Source organism: Diaphorina citri, unplaced genomic scaffold (genome assembly GCF_000475195.1).
Source record: "Diaphorina citri unplaced genomic scaffold, Diaci psyllid genome assembly version 1.1 scaffold70, whole genome shotgun sequence".
NCBI lineage: Eukaryota > Metazoa > Arthropoda > Insecta > Hemiptera > Psyllidae > Diaphorina > Diaphorina citri.
In genome coordinates this window covers 165,933-190,269 of record NW_007377507.1, presented here as the reverse complement: position 1 = coordinate 190,269, position 24,337 = coordinate 165,933, and the positions used below count along the sequence as shown (strand labels likewise).

The 24,337-nt window shown below is 39.0% G+C and overlaps 6 protein-coding genes across 6 annotated transcripts in view; 4 read left to right on the top strand and 2 right to left on the bottom strand.

Annotated features, from left to right (window-relative positions):
* Positions 1-819: 819 nt before the first annotated feature.
* On the top strand, positions 820-5,578 carry LOC103520493 (mediator of RNA polymerase II transcription subunit 16-like). The gene is made up of 5 exons (XM_008485591.2): positions 820-844; positions 2,694-2,890; positions 3,698-3,934; positions 4,381-4,467; positions 5,019-5,578. Exons 1-5 carry the CDS (start codon positions 820-822, stop codon positions 5,307-5,309), a joined length of 837 nt encoding a protein of 278 aa, XP_008483813.1. The 3' UTR covers positions 5,310-5,578.
* A 335-nt stretch (positions 5,579-5,913) lies between these two features.
* LOC113472057 (mediator of RNA polymerase II transcription subunit 16-like) lies at positions 5,914-10,605 on the top strand. The gene is made up of 5 exons (XM_026831611.1): positions 5,914-5,947; positions 6,955-7,089; positions 9,034-9,163; positions 9,626-9,851; positions 10,486-10,605. Exons 1-5 carry the CDS (start codon positions 5,914-5,916, stop codon positions 10,603-10,605), a joined length of 645 nt encoding a protein of 214 aa, XP_026687412.1.
* Positions 10,606-10,675: 70 nt separating this feature from the next.
* On the top strand, positions 10,676-12,640 carry LOC113472052. Its single transcript, XM_026831605.1, has 3 exons — positions 10,676-10,969; positions 11,588-11,819; positions 12,636-12,640. Exons 1-3 carry the CDS (start codon positions 10,676-10,678, stop codon positions 12,638-12,640), a joined length of 531 nt encoding a protein of 176 aa, XP_026687406.1.
* A 1,308-nt stretch (positions 12,641-13,948) lies between these two features.
* Positions 13,949-15,441, top strand: LOC103520474 (mediator of RNA polymerase II transcription subunit 16-like). Its single transcript, XM_008485573.1, has 3 exons — positions 13,949-13,977; positions 14,905-15,009; positions 15,320-15,441. Exons 1-3 carry the CDS (start codon positions 13,968-13,970, stop codon positions 15,439-15,441), a joined length of 237 nt encoding a protein of 78 aa, XP_008483795.1. The 5' UTR covers positions 13,949-13,967.
* A 2,242-nt stretch (positions 15,442-17,683) lies between these two features.
* On the bottom strand, positions 17,684-21,738 carry LOC103520463 (mediator of RNA polymerase II transcription subunit 16-like). The gene is made up of 7 exons (XM_026831597.1): positions 21,376-21,738; positions 20,682-20,765; positions 20,476-20,627; positions 19,671-19,895; positions 19,197-19,395; positions 18,661-18,790; positions 17,684-17,892 (listed from the first exon to the last, which is right to left on the bottom strand). Exons 1-7 carry the CDS (start codon positions 21,568-21,570, stop codon positions 17,684-17,686), a joined length of 1,194 nt encoding a protein of 397 aa, XP_026687398.1. The 5' UTR covers positions 21,571-21,738.
* A 637-nt stretch (positions 21,739-22,375) lies between these two features.
* Positions 22,376-24,337, bottom strand: part of LOC113472046 (mediator of RNA polymerase II transcription subunit 16-like) — a 6,330-nt gene continuing 4,368 nt past the window's right edge. Inside the window, exons 6-7 of the mRNA XM_026831592.1 lie at positions 23,111-23,258; positions 22,376-22,553 (exon numbers count right to left, since the gene is read on the bottom strand). Coding sequence (XP_026687393.1) covers positions 22,391-22,553; positions 23,111-23,258 — 311 coding nt within the window. The 3' untranslated portion in view covers positions 22,376-22,390. The remainder of the gene's footprint in view (positions 22,554-23,110; positions 23,259-24,337) is intronic.

The window sequence follows — 24,337 nt, the reverse complement described above, 5'->3', positions numbered from 1 at the left end:
TAATGTCCTACAGAGTGTCTGTTAAGGCAAAAAAATCCAATAGGTAGGTACTGGTACCTGCTCGTACCGGATATAAATTTATACCTACAAAAAAATGTTTTAGAGCGCCTCATGGGGAAAAAATATCTAGGTATCTACCAATAAAGGTAAGATAAAATAAATATAAAAAAAATAGCTCAACCCTAAAGGGGATTTAGCAAAAAAAAAAAAATACCAATTACCAAGCTAATATCAAGGACGGAGAAAATAATCTGAAAATCTTCAAAAATATTAAATCTAATCTCTAAATCCTTGTAACCTTTATTAATCTAATCTTCAAATGCTAATCTAATCTTCAAATGCTAATCTAATCTTCAAATCTTTGTAACCTTTAATCACTTTGGTCATTTAAAACCTGATTAATTCATTATAGGCATGTCACGTTAATTAATTTCATTTATAATCAATTTAATTTCTGAATTATCAATGCTACAACCAAGCTATGGCCATAACCAATACACAGAAATACTTAATTCGGGACAGCATTCCTCATTAGATTAACCGTTTTCCTCAAAAAGAACCCACGTGGTAAAATAAATTAAATACCTCCAATACTTAATATCAACATAAATGATAGTAGGTAGGTACGTAGTGCGTAAAATAGTTAAACAAATGTAAATTAATAAGTAGATATTCATAAAAAAGGTAAATTGGCTAAAATAAAACGTCTACATAAAAAAGGTAAGTACCTACTCTCTTTACTTAAAGATAAAAGCAAAAAAAAAGTAGTCTGGCTAGGGGACTTTAAGAAAAAAATAGTCTGGCTGGAGGACTTTAAACATGGAGCAAAGGTTGATTGCGACAGGTAAAATCCATATGTGGGGGGCATTGGAATATGAATCCACTCGTAAAATTTGAAGCCAAAACTAAATATCAGCCTAAAATCAATCACTCTAGCTAGGACTGATTGAAAGGCTAATAAAAAAAGCTGACCCCCGGCTGTACACGGTAAAAGGCGAAGATTATTAAGATAAAAGAAGAAATCGATACAAATAAGGGCTTAAAGACATTAGATCAATATCAAGGCCATTCCATCTCGTATGACACTTGGCCATTTAATATACATAGTATCATCAAGAGTAAATTCGGCCAAACAGGCTGCGAAATCAGGCCATTTTTCCCGAACCTAAATTTGTCAAAAGGACAGAATTTTTTTCAGAGAGTTTACTTGGCAACACTGCACAATACTTACACACAGCGGCGCAAACGTCTGATAGAAGAGCGGATTGGCAACGTCGCACACGTTCTCATACAACTGAGTCAGGCTCGGAATGACCACCTGAGACAAAAAAGAAACAGTAAGAAGACATTTTATATACCTAAGGCCAAAGCTTTTCAATACATTACCAATTACACTTGCACAAATACCAATGCCATGGGAGCTGACTGAGAAATAAATTAAAAAAAAAAAAGAAATTTTAATTGTGCTAAGCATAAATGCTTGTCGCAAATGCTGTTCCCTACCTAATGTTCTACGTTAAATTTTGACTTGACTTGGACTCGAACCACCGACCTCCAGATGCGAAGTCCACCGCGCCAACCACTACACCACTGATGTTGGTGAGAAATGGTCACAATAGTGGATGGGAAAAGGAATCAAGAGTCAATGACAAAAAAACAGTACTGAAGAAGACATTTTATATACCTAACACCAAAGCTTTTCAATATATTACCAATTACACTCACACAAATACCAAGAACTTTGATAAAAAGATGCCTTGTACCACTATTGAATGAATACATCAAAACAGAAGAATATAACCAAGTATTGGACGTACTGGAATGAAGAAGTATGTACGTAACTTCATGGTCTGTGTTGCAGCTTGTTATTCATCAGTCTGACGGTTTATGAGGGCAAGAGATAGTTTACCAATCATTTATTAAATAATTATTAATTGAGTATACAATTTAATTTAATAAAAAAGCTACATAAACTGAACCCCTCCTTAGTCGCCACAATTGTAGACAAGGAGTAAAATCAGCAATAGAGAGAGTTATTGTAAATGGTTAAAAATAAATAAAAACTCATTTATCGAACAAAAAAGGATAAAATCCGCCCCGGGCGGGAATCGAACCCGCGTCCTAGCGCTTACAAGGCAGACGCGCTACCAACTAAGCTAACTAGGCTGGCTGGATATAAATTTATACCTACAAAAAAAAAAAAATGTTTTAGAGCGCCTCATGGGGAAAAAATATGTAGGTATCTACCAATAAAGGTAAGATAAAATAAATACAAAAAAAGCTCACCCCTAAAGGGGATTTAGCTAAAAAAAATACCAATTACCAATGCTAATGCCAAGGACAGAGAAAATAATCTGCTCACCAATATGCAGGTATGTTGTTGGCGCAATATAATTAAAGAAAAAAAGAAGGTATGTACCTAAGTAGGCACTAATCAGCTAAGTTACCTACTGAGTAGCTTTAAGAGACAAATAGGGGCACGGTTAGTCCAGTGGTCCCTCAGCCAGGACTTTAAACAGGGAGTAGACCAGCCTGAATTCCCCTTGCTAAAGAAATAGCAAAGGTTGAGTGCGAAGGGCATCCACTCGTAAAACTTTTGTAATTAAAACCAAATGTCAGCCCAAAGCAATCACCTAGCTAGATTAGAGCCAGCACATAGTCTACAGTTGATATCTTATAAACTTTACTTACAGGACCTGCAGAAAGTCTGGCTGCTGCCATTGCAGACCCTACTGTATCTGATGTAGACAAGGTACTGCTTAATCTAGGAGCTAAGGAGTTTACTGTGGAGCCCAGCACTCTGCAAAGCCTACAACAGTTGATACAGTGGATAGCCAACCTCGCACTTAACATTGTGGGCCGATATGCGGAACACAAGAAGAATAACCATGTAAGTAACCATTTATTAATATAATTCATATTTCTTTATTATACCTTAAAACTTTAAGATTTCCACACTATTTCAATTGGTATTTTAAGAAAATATTCATCTAATTTATTTTTTGTTTGGTGCTTGTCTGGTAATTGTCATGTTCTCTGTTGTTCAAAATAAAACAATGTATCTTGTTTTTTAAAAAAAGTCCCCTTCCTTCTTCTTTTTATTTGTTTGATACAGGTTTAAGTGTTTAACGTCACTGTATAACAGTTAAGGGTTTTAGTGACGGGGGTTTTACCCTTCCTTTGGTGACGAGGTAGCCGCCTACTCACAACCTCACCTTAAACTTCATCTTAAATTTCTTCCAGTAAGGCCGGGAAAAGCCAGGACCCCACGATTGGACAGATGGTCTACCATCCGGACTAGGGTGGCCCTTACTTTACGAAAGTTGGAAATTTAACCGGGACGCCCCCCCAAAGTGGTTCCAATATAAATAAAAAAATCTGTAAAAAAATTTCAGATCGATCGGATAAAGATAACCCGTGCCTCAACGGCCCTACAGTTTCGAGCTTGTTTGGTTATGCAATGAAGGGGCCAAGATAGCGTTTTTCTCCACTTTTTCTCTATTTTCTCCTAAACGGTTGGTCCGGATACTAACCATGTGAAACGTTGCTCAGCCACCCTAAATACGGCCCTGATGAAGAGTTAATAGGAGACCCTAAACTCGGGGGTTATAATTTTTTCTCTTGACAAATTTTAGTTTAAGCTTAGGTTACTGTAGTTCAAATATTTAATTATTTCACTTCCCTTATGTGTTTCCAGTATGACATCATGTCTGACAGTTGCGTTCTCAACACCCTACGTGAACTAATCGTCATCATTCGCATCTGGGGTCTCCTTCGCTCCTCCTGTTTACCGGTATTCATCTGCTGTTTCGACAGCTTGGACGTTTTGGCCACCCTGTATAAACTCCTATCCCGTATGATACACAACAAGGACGTGGCGCTTACAGGGTTGGACGAAAGTCTGGTGGACGAGTGTATGGTGCTGCAAAACCAGGTGGTTATTTTTTGTTCGATAAATGAGTTTTTATTTATTTTTAACCATTTACAATAACTCTCTCTATTGCTGATTTTACTCCTTGTCTACAATTGTGGCGACTAAGGAGGGGTTCAGTTTATGTAGCTTTTTTATTAAATTAAATTGTATACTCAATTAATAATTATTTAATAAATGATTGGTAAACTATCTCTTGCCCTCATAAACCGTCAGACTGATGAATAACAAGCTGCAACACAGACCATGAAGTTACGTACATACTTTTTCATTCCAGTACTTCCAATACTTGATTATATTCTTCTGTTTTGATGTATTCATTCAATAGTGGTACAAGGCATCTTTTTATCAAAATTATTGGTATTTGTGCAAGTGTAATTGGTAATGTATTGAAAAGCTTTGGCCTTAGGTATATAAAATGTCTTCTTACTGTTTCTTTTTTGTCTCAGGTGGTCATTCCGAGCCTGACTCAGTTGTATGAGAACGTGTGCGACGTTGCCAATCCGCTCTTCTATCAGACGTTTGCGCCGCTGTGTGTAAGTATTGTGCAGTGTTGCCAAGTAAACTCTCTGAAAAAAATTCTGTCCTTTTGACAAATTTAGGTTCGGGAAAAATGGCCTGATTTCGCAGCCTGTTTGGCCGAATTTACTCTTGATGATACTATGTATATTAAATGGCCAAGTGTCATACGAGATGGAATGGCCTTGATATTGATCTAATGTCTTTAAGCCCTTATTTGTATCGATTTCTTCTTTTATCTTAATAATCTTCGCCTTTTACCGTGTACAGCCGGGGGTCAGCTTTTTTTATTAGCCTTTCAATCAGTCCTAGCTAGAGTGATTGATTTTAGGCTGATATTTAGTTTTGGCTTCAAATTTTACGAGTGGATTCATATTCCAATGCCCCCCACATATGGATTTTACCTGTCGCAATCAACCTTTGCTCCATGTTTAAAGTCCTCCAGCCAGACTATTTTTTTCTTAAAGTCCCCTAGCCAGACTACTTTTTTTTTTGCTTTTATCTCATCTTAACTTTTATATTTTATCTTAACAATATCTCATTCACTATCACACCTCACTTGTTTTAGATGGAGTACGGAAGCGACCCGGTCTCCTCGTACAGCGAAGACTGCCTGCTCGCCCCCTCCCCTACTTCCCGGCAATACACGGATATTATCCGTCACGTCTACCTAGGGCGCCACCCGCCCCTGATCAAATCCTGTACCCGGTGCGGGGGTCGAACCCAGGTCCTCAGTATGGCTCGAACCGCGGCCGTGCGGGCGTGGGAAGGCCGCTGGGTGCAGGCCTGTCGGTGTGGGGGGCATTGGAATATGAATCGGGCCGCGGATAAGAAGAGTTTGCTGAGGGATAATATCTAGTGAGGGAATATTTATGTGAGAATAAAATAGAATATACCGAATATACCTTGTTTATCCTGCTGGGATAGGACTGAAACTGAAATGTCCCTTTAGAGGGAATATCTATGTGAGAGATTTAGACCTTCCGCACATTGCGTTTGAAGGTGACTAGAAGGTGAAAATTTACAACCAAAGGTTTTTTGTGGAAAAAAGAGAAAGAGATAGAGGAGAAAATTAAGTTAATTTTGTATTAAAATTCGTAAAAAAAAAAAAAAAAACATTGTTGTAAATAAAGTCTGCTTTTTGACACTTTATTGTATTTTTTTAACTATGTAAATAAGTAAATATGTATTCGTTCCGCTATACATTTTGATGAACTTCTTCATCGTTGTAAATAAAGTCTGCTATTCGACATTTTATTGTATTTTTTAAACTATGAAATAAGTAAATATGTATTTGTTCCGCTACTTCCGCTATACATTTTGATGAACTTCTTATCTTTCAAATTTGCGATATACCTACTGATATCTATAATCTTTTTTTTTTTGTCCAGGGTCACTCACAGCGACTCATGTTCATATTTTTACAAAACGTTGTTCACTTTGTTCACCCTATGTTCGTGATAATGAGGATTACCTCATTCATTGAATACTTGTCTTGTAATTATTAAACCTGAGACTGAGAACTCATGTAAATATTACAATATTACATCACGAGGGACAAGGTAGACTGCTATATTTAGTACCTCCACTGTTCATTCAGCCTGAAGATTTATCAGTGGGGACGTCTTAGTTTTATGTAAAAAAAACAAACCTGATGAAAAGGTAGCATTCTTTTTGGTAGGTTGGTCCAGCGGTACCGCTCTTGCTTGCCATCTGGGTATCTTTAGGTTAAAATTGAGAAAGCCGATCTATTGAGGGTTTTTTTTTGTATTTAATCCATCGTATCCGGATTCAAAGGATTCAAGTATCACTGAATTCGGATTTTCAGAACATTTTTTTTTTCAAAATGAATCTGGATTTGATGGATTCATTAAATTCAGACAAAAAAATATCACTTTGTTTCAAGTACAAGTAGTTTGTAGGTATCTACCTGCACAAACTACAGTGTATACTGGAACTTCAGACAAAAAAATATCACTTTGTTTCAAGTACAAGTAGTTTGTAGGTATCTACCTGCACAAACTACAGTGTATACTGGAACCATATAGGTACCAGGTTTTAGAGCAATATTTGCTCCACCACTAGTTAATTGCGAATAGGTCACATTTCAGTAGTCAGACTTCAGTCACCCGCTTGCTTGCCATGCAGAAGGTCCCGGGTTCGAATCCCACCATCGACAAAAATTTGTACTCGTTTTTCGATTGCAAATATTTCAACGGGTTACTTTCTGGTGTTCTCGTGTTGAGCCAGCACCTAAATGGGAAGTATTGTGTCTCTTCTCGCCCATCTGATGAGAGGCATACTACGGGATGGGCATGCTACGACACAGACCACAAGCGTCCAATGTAGCAGTTGTTTCATTTTCGTAGCGCTACGAAATAAAAACGGCGGTGAAACACTCATCTTTTAAAACTTAAAAAAATAAAAAATATAGGTATTAGGTACCAGGTTTTAGAGCAATATTTGCTCCACCACTAGTTAATTGCCAATCGTTCACATTTCAGTAGTCAGACTTCGGTCACCGAATAACATTTCTGGTGTCTGGTTAATTGCCAATCGTTCACATTTCAGTAGTCAGACTTCAGAGTCGCTGAATAACATTTCTGGTGTCTGTGTAGGTCGGTACTCTGTACCTGGAGGTAAAAACGATATTACAGGTCATATTCTGGTCTCTTATTCAGGGCTGTTGAAGGGAGGGGGGGAGGGGTTCTCCGGCCCCTATGGCCTCTTATTCAGGGCCATTCAAAGGGGCTTCCTTCGACCCCCCTTTGTTGCTGGCTTGGACTCTTCAAAGGGGGTCTCGGAATTTTCAAACCCCCTCCAAATTGAATTAAATCCATTCTAAGATTCTAAGGGCTAGACCCTTGACAAACGGAGTGTGCCTAAAAGGATATGATTTGATGTGATTTGTTCAAATCCACTCGACCCCAAATATTAAAATGGAATTTTTAATTGTGTTAAGCATAAATGCTTGTCACAAATGTCGTTCCCCGCTTAATGCACTACGCTAAATTTTTTGACTTGACTTGGACTCGAACCACCAACCTCCAGATCCGAAGTCCACCACGCTAATCACTACTCCACTGAGGTTGGTCAAATATTAAAATAAAATCATGTGTAAAAAAAAAAAGAAAAAAAAATGCGGCCAGGGGCTTATTTTTGAAGTTAGCCCTTGGGTCCGGTTAGAATAATATAGAACATTGTTTATCCTGCTGTAATAAGACCGAAAAGTCCCTTTACAGTGTAAACAAGGTCTTATGTATTTGGCACAGAATCTTATATTATAAGAACAAGATCAATTCACTCATTCACATTTCAATGTAAAAAAAAAAAAAAAAAAATGCGGCTAGGGGCTTATTGTTGAAGTTAGCCCTTGGGTCCGGTTAAAATAATGTAGAACCTTGTTTATCCTGCTGTAATAAGACTGAAAAGTCCCTTTACAGTGTAAACAAGGTCTTATGTATTTGGCATAGAATCTTATATTATAAGAACAAGATCCATTCACTCACTCACATTTCATAGTTCACACACTGATCGCTCTATCTCGTAATTTTATAAATAAAGCTGTGGTTCGGCCCTGGTCAGTTAAACTAAATATCCCAACACTTTCTCTTCTGGTAACAAGTTTGACTGGTATTCTTGTAGCAGGACAGTGGTCTTCTTTATGGTCCTAGGTCTAGAATTTAGAGGGTCCTCCCAAAGTAGTGGTCTGCTTTAGTAGGTTATTACAGGGTCTTCTTAAAGTCCTAGAATTTAGACTTTCTCTTCTGGTAACAAGTTTGACTGGTATTCTTGTAGTAGGACAGTGGTCTTCTTTATGGTCCTAGGTCTAGAATTTAAAGGGTTCTCCCATAGTAGTGGTCTGGTTTAGTAGGTTATTACAGGGTCTTCTTAAAGTCCTAGAATTTAGAGGGTCCTCTCAAAGTAGTTGACTTTCTCTTCTGGTAACAAGTTTGACTGGTATTCTTGTAGTAGGACAGTGGTCTTCTTTATGGTCCTAGGTCTAGAATTTAAAGGGTCCTCCCAAAGTAGTGGTCTGGTTTAGTAGGTTATTACAGGGTCTTCTTATAGTCCTAGAATTTAAAGGGTCCTCTCGAAGGAGTTGTGGGATTTTGTGGGTTATTACAGGGTCTGCCTGAGAAGTAGACGGTTTTAGATGCTTTCTTCTTTTCCTTTTCCCGTGTTCAGACAGTTTCGGCGTTTTTCGTCAGTTACCTAGGTGATTGCTTTGGGCTGACATTTGGTTTTAGCTACAAAAGTTTTACGAGTGGATGCCCTTCGCACTCAACCTTTGCTATTTCTTAAGCAAGGGGAATTCAGGCTGGTCTACTCCTTGTTTTTAAAGTCCCTCAGCCAGACTTGGCTGAGGGACCACTGGACTAATCGTGCCCCTATTTGTCTCTTAAAGCTAATCAGTTGGTAACTAACTTAAGGGTTAAAAAGTTAGAACTTTCAAGGGTATACACAACACTTGGTAAAACAAATTAAAATCAATAGGGGAAAATGAAAAACAGATCGCTTTTTTGCGATGTTTTTCATTTTCCCCTATTGATAGGTATTGTATTTCTTTCCTCTCTCCACAGTTTACAAAGTGGCTCGAGTAAGGTTTATAGTGCGGGAGGATGCAGATTCAGTTATTGTGGCAGCTAATGGGGAAACCAACTCTGTCATTGAGGTTTGGGAACTTGTAGAGAATGCTTATCCCGTCAACAGGTAAGTTTTTTGTTGTTGTTATTGTTGTAAAAGATGAGTGTTTCACCACCGTTTTTATTTTGTAGCAATGAAACAACTGCTACATTGGACCCATGTCGTCTGTGTCATAGTATGCCCATCCCGTAGTATGTCCCTCGTCAGATGGGTGATAACTTTGAAAAGAGACACAATACTTCCCATTTAGGTGCTGGGTCAACTCGAGAACACCAGAAAGTAACCCGTTGAAATATTTGCGATTGAAAAAGGAGTGCAAATTTTTGTCGATGGTGGGATTCGAATCCGGGACCTTCTGCATGGCAAGCAAGCACGTTACCACTGGGCTAATCGTGCCCCTAATTCCTGAAAGAAAGAAAGAAAGAAAGAAAGAAAAAAAAAAAAACTTGGTATTTTGGATATGCTACCTAGGAATTATGGAGGGCAGTATACCGGGTTTAACACAACTTATTCTTCCCATATCTACAGTGTGTTTAAGAAATCCGTCTCCCTGGGTGTTGGGCCCCCCGCTGGTGATCCGGGACTCAAAACCATTACTTGGCGTCTGCAGAACTCCTATGCGTACGAAGCTAAAGTCCTGAGCGTAACCACCAGTAAGCTGTGTGTGTCCAATAGTCTGCCCCCGCAAGCTCATATTATCGTGGCGTATTCAAATGGATCACTCACGTGTTTTTTGAAGGACTCTTTGAAACAGGTATGTACTTTAGAGCAAGTGTTTTCTTTTCCTAGGATAGAATACAATGTACCCAGCTTATATGTATAACAGGGCTGTCCAGCCAGTCGATTGCGGATTGATTTCAAATCGATCGCGACCAGCCCACCCAGCAGTGTTTGAATATGGCAATAACACCCGATTACTCCAAATTTGTGGACCAAATTCAGAGTCAAGTCTTTCATTAGGTAAGTCAATTGCAAGACTGTATTGAAAATTCAAGTCGATCTTTCGAAAAAGGTTGGGCTAGCCCAGTTATAGAATATACCTCGTTCATCCTGCCCCAGAACCTCTCTGCCAAGTTTGAGCTCGAGGCCTGTTTTAGTTTACCTACCCAAGCTCATATTATAGTGACCTATGATAAATGGTATATAAAAACTACAACAACAGACTTCCTCGTATTTATTTAGACTCTGATAGGATAACATTCGTTCTCGGAACGGCTGGCTTTCTGCTATCCTGTCTTCCTTCTCTCTTCGATTTCGGGACACAGTTCCCTCTGTTACTTAAATCTCTTCAAAAAGAATTCGAGATTTGCTTTTGATTTGATTGGTTGCCTTTGTAAACACCTAGGTCCTAAAACCAGTTTCATTTTCTTCTGTTTCATTCCGTACAGCTGGGTTTCACCAGTGTCAACAACATGATCTGGGCCAAGTTGGACAACATGAAGCGATCCCGTATGTCAGTCGTGCTTTCCTGTATTGATTTGAGCTGGTTGGGCAATGTACTCGCGTAATCGTGCCCCTAATTCCTGAAAGAAAGAAAGAAAGAAAGAAAGAAAAAAAAAAAAACTTGGTATTTTGGATATGCTACCTAGGAATTATGGAGGGCAGTATACCGGGTTTAACACAACTTATTCTTCCCATATCTACAGTGTGTTTAAGAAATCCGTCTCCCTGGGTGTTGGGCCCCCCGCTGGTGATCCGGGACTCAAAACCATTACTTGGCGTCTGCAGAACTCCTATGCGTACGAAGCTAAAGTCCTGAGCGTAACCACCAGTAAGCTGTGTGTGTCCAATAGTCTGCCCCCGCAAGCTCATATTATCGTGGCGTATTCAAATGGATCACTCACGTGTTTTTTGAAGGACTCTTTGAAACAGGTATGTACTTTAGAGCAAGTGTTTTCTTTTCCTAGGATAGAATACAATGTACCCAGCTTATATGTATAACAGGGCTGTCCAGCCAGTCGATTGCGGATTGATTTCAAATCGATCGCGACCAGCCCACCCAGCAGTGTTTGAACCTGGCAATAACACCCGATTACTCCAAATTTGTGGACCAAAATCAGAGTCAAGTCTTTCTTAGGTAAGTCAATTGCAAGACTGTATTGAAAATTCAAGTCGATCTTTCGAAAAAGGTTGGGCACCCCAGTTATAGAATATACCTCGTTTATCCTGCCCCAGAATCTCTCTGCCAAGTTTGAGCTCGAGGCCTATTTAGTTTACCTACCCAAGCTCATATTATAGTGACCTATGATAAATGGTATGTAAAAACTACAACAACAGACTTCACCTCGTATTTATTTAGACTCTGATAGGATAACATTCGTTCTCGGAACGGCTGGCTTTCTCCTATCCTGTCTTCCTTCTCTCTTCGATTTCGGGACACAGTTCCCTCTGTTAAATCTCTTCAAAAAGAATTTGAGATTTGATAGGTTGCCTTTGTAAACACCTAGGTCCTAAAACCAGTTTCATTTTCTTCTGTTTCATTCCGTACAGCTGGGTTTTACCAGTGTCAACAACATGATCTGGGCCAAGTTGGACAACATGAAGCGGTCCCGTATGTCAGTCGTGCTTTCCTGTATTGATTTGAGCTGGTTGGGCAATGTACTCGCCTGTATTGATAGGAAAGGCCAGTTCTTCTTGTACAAGATGATTAACGTGGCAGAACTCAATGGTCCCATGACAGTCCCCAATGCAGTCACCCAGCTGGAGTATTGCCTCATAACAGGTGAGTAATATAATCTGAGCTGGTTGGGCAATGTACTCGCGTGTATTATAGGAAAGGTCAAGTACCAAGTTCGAGCGACTTCGGTCCGAAATAACGGTCGGACCGTACCTTCTGGAAACAAGGCCCAAGGATACTTTTGATCCACATAATTTATTGAATCTCTGTGCCAAGTTCGAGCGACTTTGGCTGAAATACGAGTATAAAGGCCTGAGCATTGTGAACTCTTTTTGGCCTTTATCAAAAATTATTATTATTATTTTTTAAATGTTACCTTCAACCTGCCTCGATGATGTAGTGGTCAAGTGGTCAAGTGGTCAAGACAAGTTCAATCCCAGCCGAGGTATGGAAATTTATCCTCAATATAATTTGAGAATTTGACCACAGCGATAGTAGTAGCCTACTGCTGGAGTAAAGGGAAGCCAGCCTAGTTGGCTTGGAGGTTAGCGTATTTTCCTTGTAGGCGCTAGGTCTTGGGTTAGATTCCCACCCGGGGGGGGAACTTTATTCTAAACATCTAAACAGATAAGGTTCGTTCTCGGAGAGCCTGGCTCTCTCCTATGATAGGAGGAGTACAGGATAGGAGTCCTTTCCTGTACTCTTCCCATCTTCGATATGAGGAATATAAGACCTTCGTAGATTCCGTAGGAGCTTAAAGCACTCTTTAAGGCTGTTTGCCCTTACACCTAAGCGTCTGAGTGGGATTTTTGTGTATGACAAGACCTTACTATAGGTACAGTGGGTATTTTTCCATGAGCATTTTCTAGCTCATTACCATTATAGTCTTGCATATTCATGTTTATATTTTGCTGTTTTCAGTATGACATCATGTCTGACAGTTGCGTTCTCAACACCCTACGTGAACTAATCGTCATCATTCGCATCTGGGGTCTCCTTCGCTCCTCCTGTCTACCGGTATTCATCTGCTGTTTTGACAGCCTCGACGTTTTGGCCACCCTGTATAAACTCCTATCCCGTATGATACACAACAAGGACGTGGCGCTTACAGGGTTGGACGAAAGTCTGGTGGACGAGTGTATGGTGCTGCAAAACCAGGTGGTTACTTTTTCTTCGATAAATCAGATTTTATTTATTTTTAACCATGTATAATACCTAATTCTCTCTATTGCTGATTTTACTCCTTGTCTAAACTGTAAGCAAGGGCTCAGTTCTCAGTTTATGTAGCTTTTAAAATAATAGTTTACTAGTTTAAAAAAAAAAAAAAAAGATGAGTGTTCCACCGCCGTTTTTATTTCGTAGCAATGAAACAACTGCTACATTATGCCCATCCCGTAGTATGCCTCTCCTGTTTTTTTTTCCTTGATTTATAGGTATTTAGGTACTGAGTTTTATTTCACATTTTTTTTACTATAAAAAGAGAAGAAAGAAAAAATGATCTGATGTAGACAAATCGGGCACTGCTTATTCTAGGAGCTAAGGAATTTACTGTAGATCCCCAGCACATAGTATGCAGTTGATATCTTATAAACTTTACTTACAGGACCTGCAGAAAGTCTGGCTGCTGCCATTGCAGACCCTACAGTGTCTGATGTAGACAAGGTACTCCTTAATCTAGGAGCTAAGGAGTTTACTGTAGACCCCCAGCACAGAGTCTACAGTTGATATCTTATAAACTTTACTTACAGGACCTGCATAAAAAAAAAAAAAAAAAAAGATCAGTGTTCCAGCGCCGTTTTTATTTCGTAGCAATGAAACAACTGCTACATTATACCCATCCCGTAGTATGCCTCTCCTGTTTTTTTTCCTTGATTTATAGGTATTTAGTTACTGAGTTTTATTTCACATTTTTTTACTATAAAAAGAGAAGAAAGAAGAAATGATCTGATGTAGACAAATTAGGCATTGCTTATTCTAGGAGCTAAGGAATTTACTGTAGACCCCCAGCACATAGTCTACAGTTGATATCTTATAAACTTTACTTACAGGACCTGCAGAAAGTCTGGCTGCTGCCATTGCAGACCCTACTGTGTCTGATGTAGACAAGGTACTGCTTAATCTAGGAACTAAGGAGTTTACTGTAGACCCCCAGCACAGAGTCTGCAGTTGATATCTTATAAACTTTACTTACAGGACCTGCAGAAAGTCTGGCTGCTGCCATTGCAGATGATGAAAATCAACCTCATCAAAATCATGCCCAATGGTGAGTGATGAAGTCCGATCTCGCTTGTTGCTCGGAAAGTAATCGTGTCGTGTAGTGTGAACACTCTCATTTAAATTGCATTTCCTACAGGACATTCGGAAAAAAATCGGATGAAACTCACCACATCGACAAGTGGGAACTGGCCTTGACAGTATCAGTTTATTTTTATTTATTTTTTTTAAGAGGTTTGATAGAGGGAACTGTAACTGCTAAGGTCTTATCGTCCCGAAATCGAAGAGAGAAGGAAAACAGGATAGGAAAAAGCCAGCCGTTCCGAGAACGAACATTATCCCAGCAGGATAAAATCCGGCCCGGGCGGGAATGAAAATATGAGTAGTAGTATTTTTACTTCTATTTTAGAGGTTTACTTCTATTTTAGAGGTTTGATAGAGGCCATAGACTGCCATCGGGGGAACTGTAACTGGTCTTATCGTCCCTAAAGCGAAGAGAGAAGGAAGAAAGGATAGGGTAGAAAAAAGCAAGCTTTTTTCGAGAACGAGCCCCCATATAATTCGGATATAGTCTGCTCCAGGTGGTAATCGAACCCGCGAACTAGCGCCTTCCAGGCTAAGTAGACTGGCATTGTTTTAAATATTTCAAATTGTTTAAATTGTCTGGCTGGGGGAAGTTAAACAGGGAGTAGACCAGCTTAGTCTCGCTAAGGGACTATAAACAGGAAGTATACCAGCCTGAATTTCCCTTGCTAAAGAAATAGCAAAGGTTGAGAGGGAAGGGCATCCACTCGTAAAATTTGTAGCCAAAACCAAATGTCAGCCCAAGCAATCATCCTAGTTAGGGCTGATTGAGAGGCTGGCGAAAAACGCCGACCCCGTCTGTGCGTCTGTACACGGGAAAAGGTGAAGAAAAAGAAGAAGTTAAGTAAAATTGTTTAAATAAATCTGACCTACTCTGTATTTTCTCTTCCAGGCAATAGCAAAAGCATAGATCTCACCTACCTATCAATGCTGAACAGTATTTCTACAGCGTTCAAGAGTTTACTGCGACCATCAGATCTGGCTAGTCCCGACAAAGGTAAGAGATCACTTAGGTTAAGCTACAATGTGCATGGTGAGGATCTGGAAAAGAGAGGTCCAAAAATATGAGGTGGAAGAGGGAGGACTAAAAATAATAGGTTTACTATTTTTCTTCCTTAATTTATAGGTATTTAGGTACTGAGTTTTATTTCAATTTTTTTTCTATAAAAAGAGAAGAAAGAAGAAATGGTCTGATGTAGACAAATTCGGTACTGCTTATTCTAGGAGCTAAGGAAGGAACTAAGGAGTTTACTGTAGACCCCCCAGCAGAGGGTCTACAGTTAATATCTTGTAAACTTTACTTACAGGACCTGCAGAAAGTCTAGCTGCTTCTATTGCAGACCCTACTGTGTCTGATGTAGACAAAGTACTGTTGAATCTAGGAGCTAAGGAATTTACTGTAGACCCCCAGCACAGAGTCTGCAGTTAATATCTTGTAAACTTTACTTACGGTACCTGCAGAAAGTCTGACTGCTGCCATTGCAGACCCTACTGTGTCTGATGTAGACAAGGTACTGCTTAATCTAGGAACTAAGGAGTACAGAAGACCCGCCGGTTGGACGACCCAGTATACGGAATCGCGGAGGGACATTTTTGTGGCACGGGTGATGATATTTGCTACACTGTTAATTTAAGGACATTTCCAATTTTTTTTCTACTTTTTGTGGGAAAGTTTAGAGTCTTATGTGAGGTAAAATGGGTCTAGAAAATACGGAATGAGATTATTAGGACGTTGAAGGCACTCCCGATCACTGAAGTTAAGCAACGTTGTGTGTGGTCGGTATATGAATGGGTAACCTTTATGAATAGACTGAGCTCCATCCATCCATCCAGGTTGGTGGGTCTAGAAAATACGGAATGAGATTATTAGGACGTTGAAGGCACTCCCGATCACTGAAGTTAAGCAACGTTGTGTGTGGTCGGTATGGTCGGTGGATGGGTAACCTTTATGAATTGACTGAGCTCCATCCATCCATCCATCCATCCAGGTTGGAAAAAAAACCATCGAGCAATGAAAGAATTAGGTATTCACTGTCGAAAGACGCGGTTTAGGTTTAGTTTTCGTCCCTATCTTTAGAACAGTATTTTTGATTTCAACAATTTTTGACAGAATTTAACATGAACATCTACCTACAGCTGTGTACACATATAGTCGACGGCTGTCGATCGCCAAAATCAACGAGGTGAACCTACATAATATGTTGTCGAGGCAGTCTCGATGGTTTCAGTCGACATCGATCGATGGCTGTCGACCATGCGTGGACACAGTCTAAAAGATTGTCTTAAGCCGTATTTTATTATTCCTCTCTGTGCCACTTTCGCCAAGGAGATATCCCCTAACTTTAGAACAGGTTTTTCGATTTCAACAAAAATTTAACATGAAAATCTAATGTGTTGTATTAAGATGTGTGTTGTATTATCATGTGTGGTTGTGTTGTAGTGTCTAATGTGAATGTGTTGTATTGTGTTGTGTTGTAGTTATTGAGGTTTAGACATGGGGTAACGTCTCCTTATTTCTCTAATAATAGAATAGAATATACCTTGTTTATCCTGCCCGAATAGGACTGAAAAGTCCCTTTACCCCAGCAGTCTAAACAAGGTCGAATATACCTTGTTTATCCTGCCCGAATAGGACTGAAAAGTCCCTTTACCCCAGCAGTCTAAACAAGGTTTCGTATATTTGATGGGTTAAAGAATAATACCTAAATACCTGTAACAGTAACAATTCAGTAAAAAGACCTTTCTTAACTTAATAGGTAAGTAAAAAACTACAAAAGATACACATACCTAATATCAGTAACAATAAAATTAACTATACCTGCACAATAGTCCCAGTAGGTAGTGGAGTTACAATGACATGGGATACATTGGATTCATAGCTGAGGATACTTAAATCTCAGAAGTGACACGCACAAAATAATTGAAGAAGTTAGCCTGGACGGTCAATTTTCTGGGCAGTCAAGGAATCTATGGTAAAAATGACAATAATGACAAAGCTTTCAACCTATTTGGCAAAGGTCCATAGCCCATAGCAGACTGTGGACTACCATCGTCCATCACTTAAATTTGTTAAAGCAGTGGAAAATCTATCTTCTATATAGAGCTCAAGTCTTCATGAGAACTTCTTTCATGTTCACTAACTTATCAGGAAAGGGCTCCTGCCCGAATAGGACTGAAAAGTCCCTTTACCCCAGCAGTCTAAACAAGGTCTCGTATATTTGATGGGTTAAAGAATAATACATTATGAAATGTAGGGGAAAGAAAGGGGAAAAGAATAATACATAAAGAATAATACATATGAATAATAATACAATAATGAAAAAATAAAACGACATAAACTTCAGGAATAACAGTGTCAAGAATTTTGAAAAGAGATATCAGCTGGCTGTGCAACAAGAATAAAAAAGCAGCATGGTTTAAGATTTTTGTATAACTGAGAAGAAAGTAGCAAGTCTGACCCAAATTAGAAATGAATGTCAAATAAAATAACTTAAAATAGAGATGAGGTTTGTTCTCGGAACGGCTGGCTTTCTCCTATCCTGTACTCTTTCTCTCTTCGATTTTGGGACGATAAGACTTAAGCAATGACAGTTCTTTTTATCAATCCTCTTCAAAAAAAATTACCTACTTAATAATTAAGTTGTTTTATAATTCCATTATTTATTTATTGTTCAAATGAGATTATTTCCACGTACCTCATAGCATTTGATAGGCATCTGCGTATCCTGACAGCTGGTTGCTATCAGAAAATGTCCGTTCTTGCCATAGCAAATATCTACACTGGTAATTTCATAGCGAGACACGGCTAATGATTCTGCCGTTGTCAACAGTGTGGTATTGTTATGAGATGTTTTGGTGAGGACGATAACTCCTATTAGACCTGAGGAAGAAAATGAAAATGGACCAGTAATATGGTGGGATTCAGCAAAGGCTTTAAGGGTGATATCACAATATTGAAGATTTTTTCTTAAGCACTCAAAAACTCAAAACGTTGTAAGTAAATATCCTTTTTGCTATCATTTCATTTTTCTTCTCCATCACTTTCTTATTAGAAAACTTTTTTCTCTCTTACCCACCTTAGAGATATATTGGTTAGCACAGTGGATTCTGGATCTGGAGATTGGTGGTTTAAGTCCATGTCAAGTCATGAAACTTATTGAGATGTACTAAGTGAGGACTGACACTTGTGACAAGTATTGAAGTATCCTTAACACAATTTTTCCTTTTTTTGTTGTTAACAGTGTGGTGTTGTTATGAGATGTTTTGGTGAGGACAATAACTCCTATTAGACCTGAGGAAGAAAATGAAAATGGATCAGTAATATGGTGGCATTCAGCAAAGGCTTTAAGGGAGATATCACAATATTGAAGATTTTTCTTAAGCACTCAAAAACTCAAAACGTTGTAAGTAAATATCCTTTTGCTCTCATTTCATTTTTCTTCTCCATCACTTTCTTATTAGAAAGCTTTTTTTCTCTCTTACCCACCTCAGTAATGTAGTGATTAGCACAATGGATTCTGGATCTGGAGATTGGTGGTTTAAGTCAATGTCAAGTCATGAAACTTATTGAGATGTACTAAGTGAGGACTGACACTTGTGACAAGTATTAAAGTATCCTTAACACAATTTTTCCTTTTTCCTCTCTTACCTGTTTTGGATATCACAATACAGCCTTCCAATGCACAACCCCCTTTCTGTCTGACTGAGGGAGCAAACCGGAGATAGTTGAATTTCTCGTAGTATGACACCGAATCTTTCTTCTCTGTCATCAAGCTTAGCTGGGGGGGGGTACATAAAATTATAAGATCTTGAGTGGAGTGGGAGGTACCAGCTAGGTGAGCTTAATGCCAGAGGTATTATCTACCATTTAAACTTTAGAGCTTGTTCATTGTAAGGTCAAGTTCTCAAATAGATTAGGATAAACATCTATAAGTAATGCTGGGATTGAACCCAGGCCCTCCTGTTAAACAGGCAAGTGCCTTGACCACTTTCACCCATATTTATGAACAAAATAGGTACTGGCCCTCAAGTAGCACTGAGGCAAACATCTGATTGGCCAAGATCTACTTCAGTCTGACTTGGGAGTGACAATTTTATTTGCCACCAGGCAGGTAGGTAAGTACTTATTTACTTGTAAACAACAAAATTATCATTATAAAAGGAAATTTATTGTAAGGTTTTTACCTTGTTTCCTGAGTGGAAGAAAGCCCCTCCAAGAATATGCTCTGCTTCAAACACAGTAGATCCTAACTGGACCCAATCATTAAACATATGATCATTCATTGTGTAAATAGACACTGTTCCAGAACAGTCCCCGATGAGGATGTACGTCCCGTAAATGTTCCACTCAAGAGTTGTCACTGTCCATTTGCTGGACATTACCCTGAAAAATGGAATAAACCTTGTTTATACTGCCAGCATAGGAATGAAAAGGCCCTTCACTCTTGCATACTGGAATGAGGTTGAAAAGTATCCACATCTCAATTTACTCCTGTAAAATTTCAGTTGTGTTGTGTGTTGACCACAAAAGTCTGATTTGGCAGTTGTTTCATTTAAAAAAATAAAGACTGTGACAAAACATCCATTTGGGGGGGACTTTTTTAAGAGCTATAACTAACAAACAAACATACAGCCAGACAGAAACAAACTAAAACTCACTTGTGATACTGCCATGGAACATTCAAATCGGCAACATACACATGTGATGCCCATGTTGTGTTAGTCGTGTCATTGATTTCAGTTCTAGTAGTCCATGCTACTGTGTTCTTAGTTGATATTGTAATCAGACAGTTGTCTTCTATAAGCCTGCAATAGAAAAGAAAGTAATGCATGACATGGAGTTGATTGTGTTCCCTACCAAACACTGCAGGACAGCTTGGGCTCCTTTGGATCAAGGTACTTGTGCAGAAGTCACGTCTGTGGAACATTGCTACCAAAGGAACTGGCACAAACGAGCAGTGACCAGTGTTATTATAGGGTTAGGTTTAGGTTAAACGCAAGAAGGATTTTTCACAATTAGAGCAGTGATTAGTATTATAGGGTTAGGTTAAATACAAAAAGGAGCTTTTCTTTTCCATGGATGTGACTTCTGCATAATTACCGACTACGAATTTTCCTTACATATGCCTTGAAATCACTCTTGCATACTGGAATGAGGTTGAAAAGTATCCACATCTCAATTTACTCCTGTAAAATTTCAGTTGTGTTGTGTGTTGACCACAAAAGTCTGATTTGGCAGTTGTTTCATTTAAAAAAATAAAGACTGTGACAAAACATCCATTTGGGGGGGACTTTTTTAAGAGCTATAACTAACAAACAAACATACAGCCAGACAGAAACAAACTAAAACTCACTTGTGATACTGCCATGGAACATTCAAATCGGCAACATACACATGTGACTTTTTTAAGAGCTATAACTAACAAACAAACATACAGCCAGACAGAAACAAACTAAAACTCACTTGTGATACTGCCATGGAACATTTAAATCGGCAACATACACATGTGATGCCCATGTTGTGTTAGTTGTGTCATTGATTTCAGTTCTAGTAGTCCATGCTACTGTGTTCTTAGTTGATATTGTAATCAGACAGTTGTCTTCTATAAGCCTGAGCTGAAAACCGCCAAAAAACGGTCGAAATCTGTCCAAAAGCGGTCAAAATACCGCCAAACGCAGCAACCATCTCAACCGGAGATAGTTGAATTTCTCGTAGTATGACACCGAATCTTTCTTCTCTGTCATCAAGCTTAGCTGGGGGGGGGGTACATAAAATTATAAGATCTTGAGTGGAGTGGGAGGTACCAGCTAGGTGAGCTTAATGCCAGAGGTATTATCTACCATTTAAACTTTAGAGCTTGTTCATTGTAAGGTCAAGTTCTCAAATAGATTAGGATAAACATCTATAAGTAATGCTGGGATTGAACCCAGGCCCTCCTGTTAAACAGGCAAGTGCCTTGACCACTTTCACCCATATTTATGAACAAAATAGGTACTGGCCCTCAAGTAGCACTGAGGCAAACATCTGATTGGCCAAGATCTACTTCATTTTCATTTAAAAACTTTTTAGTAATACATGCAATATTTAAAAAAATACAGCTAATTGAAAACTTTAAAGTTGTTTATCTCGAAACTAAATTTTCCGGATATGGCCCTTCTTACTGGCTGCTCCTCATTTATGAACAAAATAGGTACCTACTGGCTCTCAAGTAGCACTGAAGCAAACATCTGATTGGCCAAAATCTACTTCGGTCTGACTTGGGAGTGACAATTTTATTTGCCACCAGGCAGGTAGGTAAGTACTTATTTACTTGTAAACAACAAAATTATCATTATAAAAGAAAATTTATTGTAAGGTTTTTACCTTGTTTCCTGAGTGGAAGAAAGCCCCTCCAAGAATATGCTCTGCTTCAAACACAGTAGATCCTAACTGGACCCAATCATTAAACATATGATCATTCATTGTGTAAATAGACACTGTTCCAGAACAGTCCCCGATGAGGATGTACGTCCCGTAAATGTTCCACTCAAGAGTTGTCACTGTCCATTTGCTGGACATTACCCTGAAAAATGGAATAAACCTTGTTTATACTGCCAGCATAGGAATGAAAAGGCCCTTCACTCTTGCATACTGGAATGAGGTTGAAAAGTATCCACATCTCAATTTACTCCTGTAAAATTTCAGTTGTGTTGTGTGTTGACCACACAAGTCTGATTTAGCAGTTGTTTCATTGATATAAATAAAGACTGTGACAAAACATCCATTTGGAGGGGACCTTTTTTAAGAGCTATAACTAAGAAAACAAAACGTGTTTTGGCACTAAAAACTGACCATCGAAATTTAGACCCGATTACATTACTTTCCTTCCTATAGGATAAGGAAAGTAAAAAAGTAATACATATAAAATATGTATGTATGCCTAAAGAATCTAAAGGTTAATCTAGTAATCATTTAATTTGGAGATAACTCGATCTTGAAATTCTTCACCATTGGACGAAGGTTAATGGCGAGGGCATTTCCCAAAACACAGCCTTGTGTGTCCATAAGAGTGTCAAAAAACCGGAATGGCCAGATTGGCCACCGACCATACGAAGTTACTACGAGAGGCTGAATGCACTATGCTCAACTTCAGGACTTCAGCCCAATTCTGTAGCTGAGTAGTTAAGAGCCGGGTTTGCCAAATCAGAATTGAGATCGATCTAGGATTGAGCTATACTTAATAACCAGTTCAATCCAGTTTATCCAGAATTGAAGCCAACTCCAACGCGGTCCAAGAGCAATGACCTTCAAACGGGAGGTGCTGAGTTCGAATAGCGATCGGGGAGGACATTTTTTGATCAAACTTTTCCCTCCCATTGTAATGGGATCGAAACCCGTCCTAAAAGATGTTTTCAAGACACTTACCGAGATCGGCGTGGAAGGTACCATTGCCAGAGGCTGGAATGACGAGTAGTACTCCGGAGCTGGTGTAGAGGGAGTTCATAGCCATGGAGGGCAGATAGATTTTGGCCTCGAATGGTTTCCCGGCAGCTTCTCTCAGCCTGAAACAGAAAGAGGAGTTCAGTCTGGAAAGGACTTTATGGAATCAAGCGTACAGGGAGGCACGCGAACGTCAAGAGTTCGAAACGACGCGACGCAACGTGCGGCCATTTCTACTTTTTGAGGTTTCGTCCCTAACAACATCCATGGGAAATAGTAGGGTTGGCATATCGCATCGTTGAGAAGAATGTTTTTAGCCCATCGTTGAGAAATGGTTACATGGTTGGGGAACTGTTGGCCAATGGTAAGACGATGCTCCAACCCATACATTTTGTCAGCCATCGAAATACATATAACATAAGGCTAACAATTACCCAACCTAAAATATTGTTAGGGGGAACACTTACGCCAGCCACTCACTATCAGGAAGACCTGACAGGTACACCCGATCAGTTATACCTGACAGCTGATGAGCACACACACTATCGGGTAGACCTGACAGGTACGGCTGGAAAGGTCCGTCTGTAAGGTCTACCTGATACCTTATGAGCTAACTCACTATCAGGTCGTCAGGGTCTACCTGATAGTCAGTTACTACTAGCCTTAAGGTGCAGCTTACTTGAGCTTGGAGATGGTGAAGTTACTAAGGCCGTACATATCGATGTCTCTGAGGGTGATCTTGTACCCATTTGGTCCATGAGTGAGAGAGAGGGAGAGACTGTCCATTCTGAAGGGTTCTACTGACGGCAAATCAATTTCTGCCAATCCTAGAACATAAAAGAAGTAAATAAAGTTATATACTATACAAATAAATACATTATACTTATTGAAAATAAGAACACGAGTAACTTATACTCTTCACAGTTGGGCGAGGGGTTTTTATTGTTTATTTAGACAGGCAGACATATTTCGCCATTGCTGCCATCATCAGTGTAAAATTGCACATTAGAAAGGGAAAAAATATCTAATAAAGTCAATTTTATGGCCAGATATAGGTACCTACTTATGCTATTTTTCCAAGACATCCATTTGGTGTGCATCTGCAGAACGATTTTGCCTTTATTATTACGTTGACTCTCTCATTTGTAGAAAACCTGTTATTGTCTGTACCGGTCTACAAGTTATATGATACCTGCCTAATGAATATTTTGAAACAAGATATCTGAGACATAAGTATTAGTGCTGGCCAATAATTAATCACCTCAAAAGGCAGCTTCAGAATCAGATTCATGTTGATAACCTGGAGTTCAATGACCTCAACCGGCTGACTGGTTTTAAACGACCTTGGAGTTTGCAAAGCTATGTACTATTTAAACATAAATAAGTAAAAAATACCAACAGAGATAAAAACTGGTCAATTGATAGAATCATAGAAAAAAACCAGTAGGTATCATTGTCAGAATCAGATTCATGTTGATAACCTGGAGTTCAATGACCTCAACCGGCTGACTGGTTTTAAACGACCTTGGAGTTTGCAAAGCTATATGTACTATTTAAACATAAATATGTAAAAAATACCAACAGAGATAAAAACTGGTCAATTGATAGAATCATAGAAAAAAACCAGTGGGTATCATTAAGTAAAATACGAAGATATCAGTAAGATAAGTAAGATTACGAAGTGAGGCAAAAAGCAGTCCATGGATACAAAAAATAAATATACCCAACAAGGTTGCATCAGTTAGTGTTGGGAACAATCGATTATTAATCGATTAATAATCGATTATTCTAATACGTGGAAAAGTCATGAGAAAAGTGCCTTACCCTGGGGGGGGGGGGGGGGGGGCTTTTTTTTTTTTTTTACACACCAAATTAAAAAAAAAAAAAAAAAAAAAAAAAAAACTCC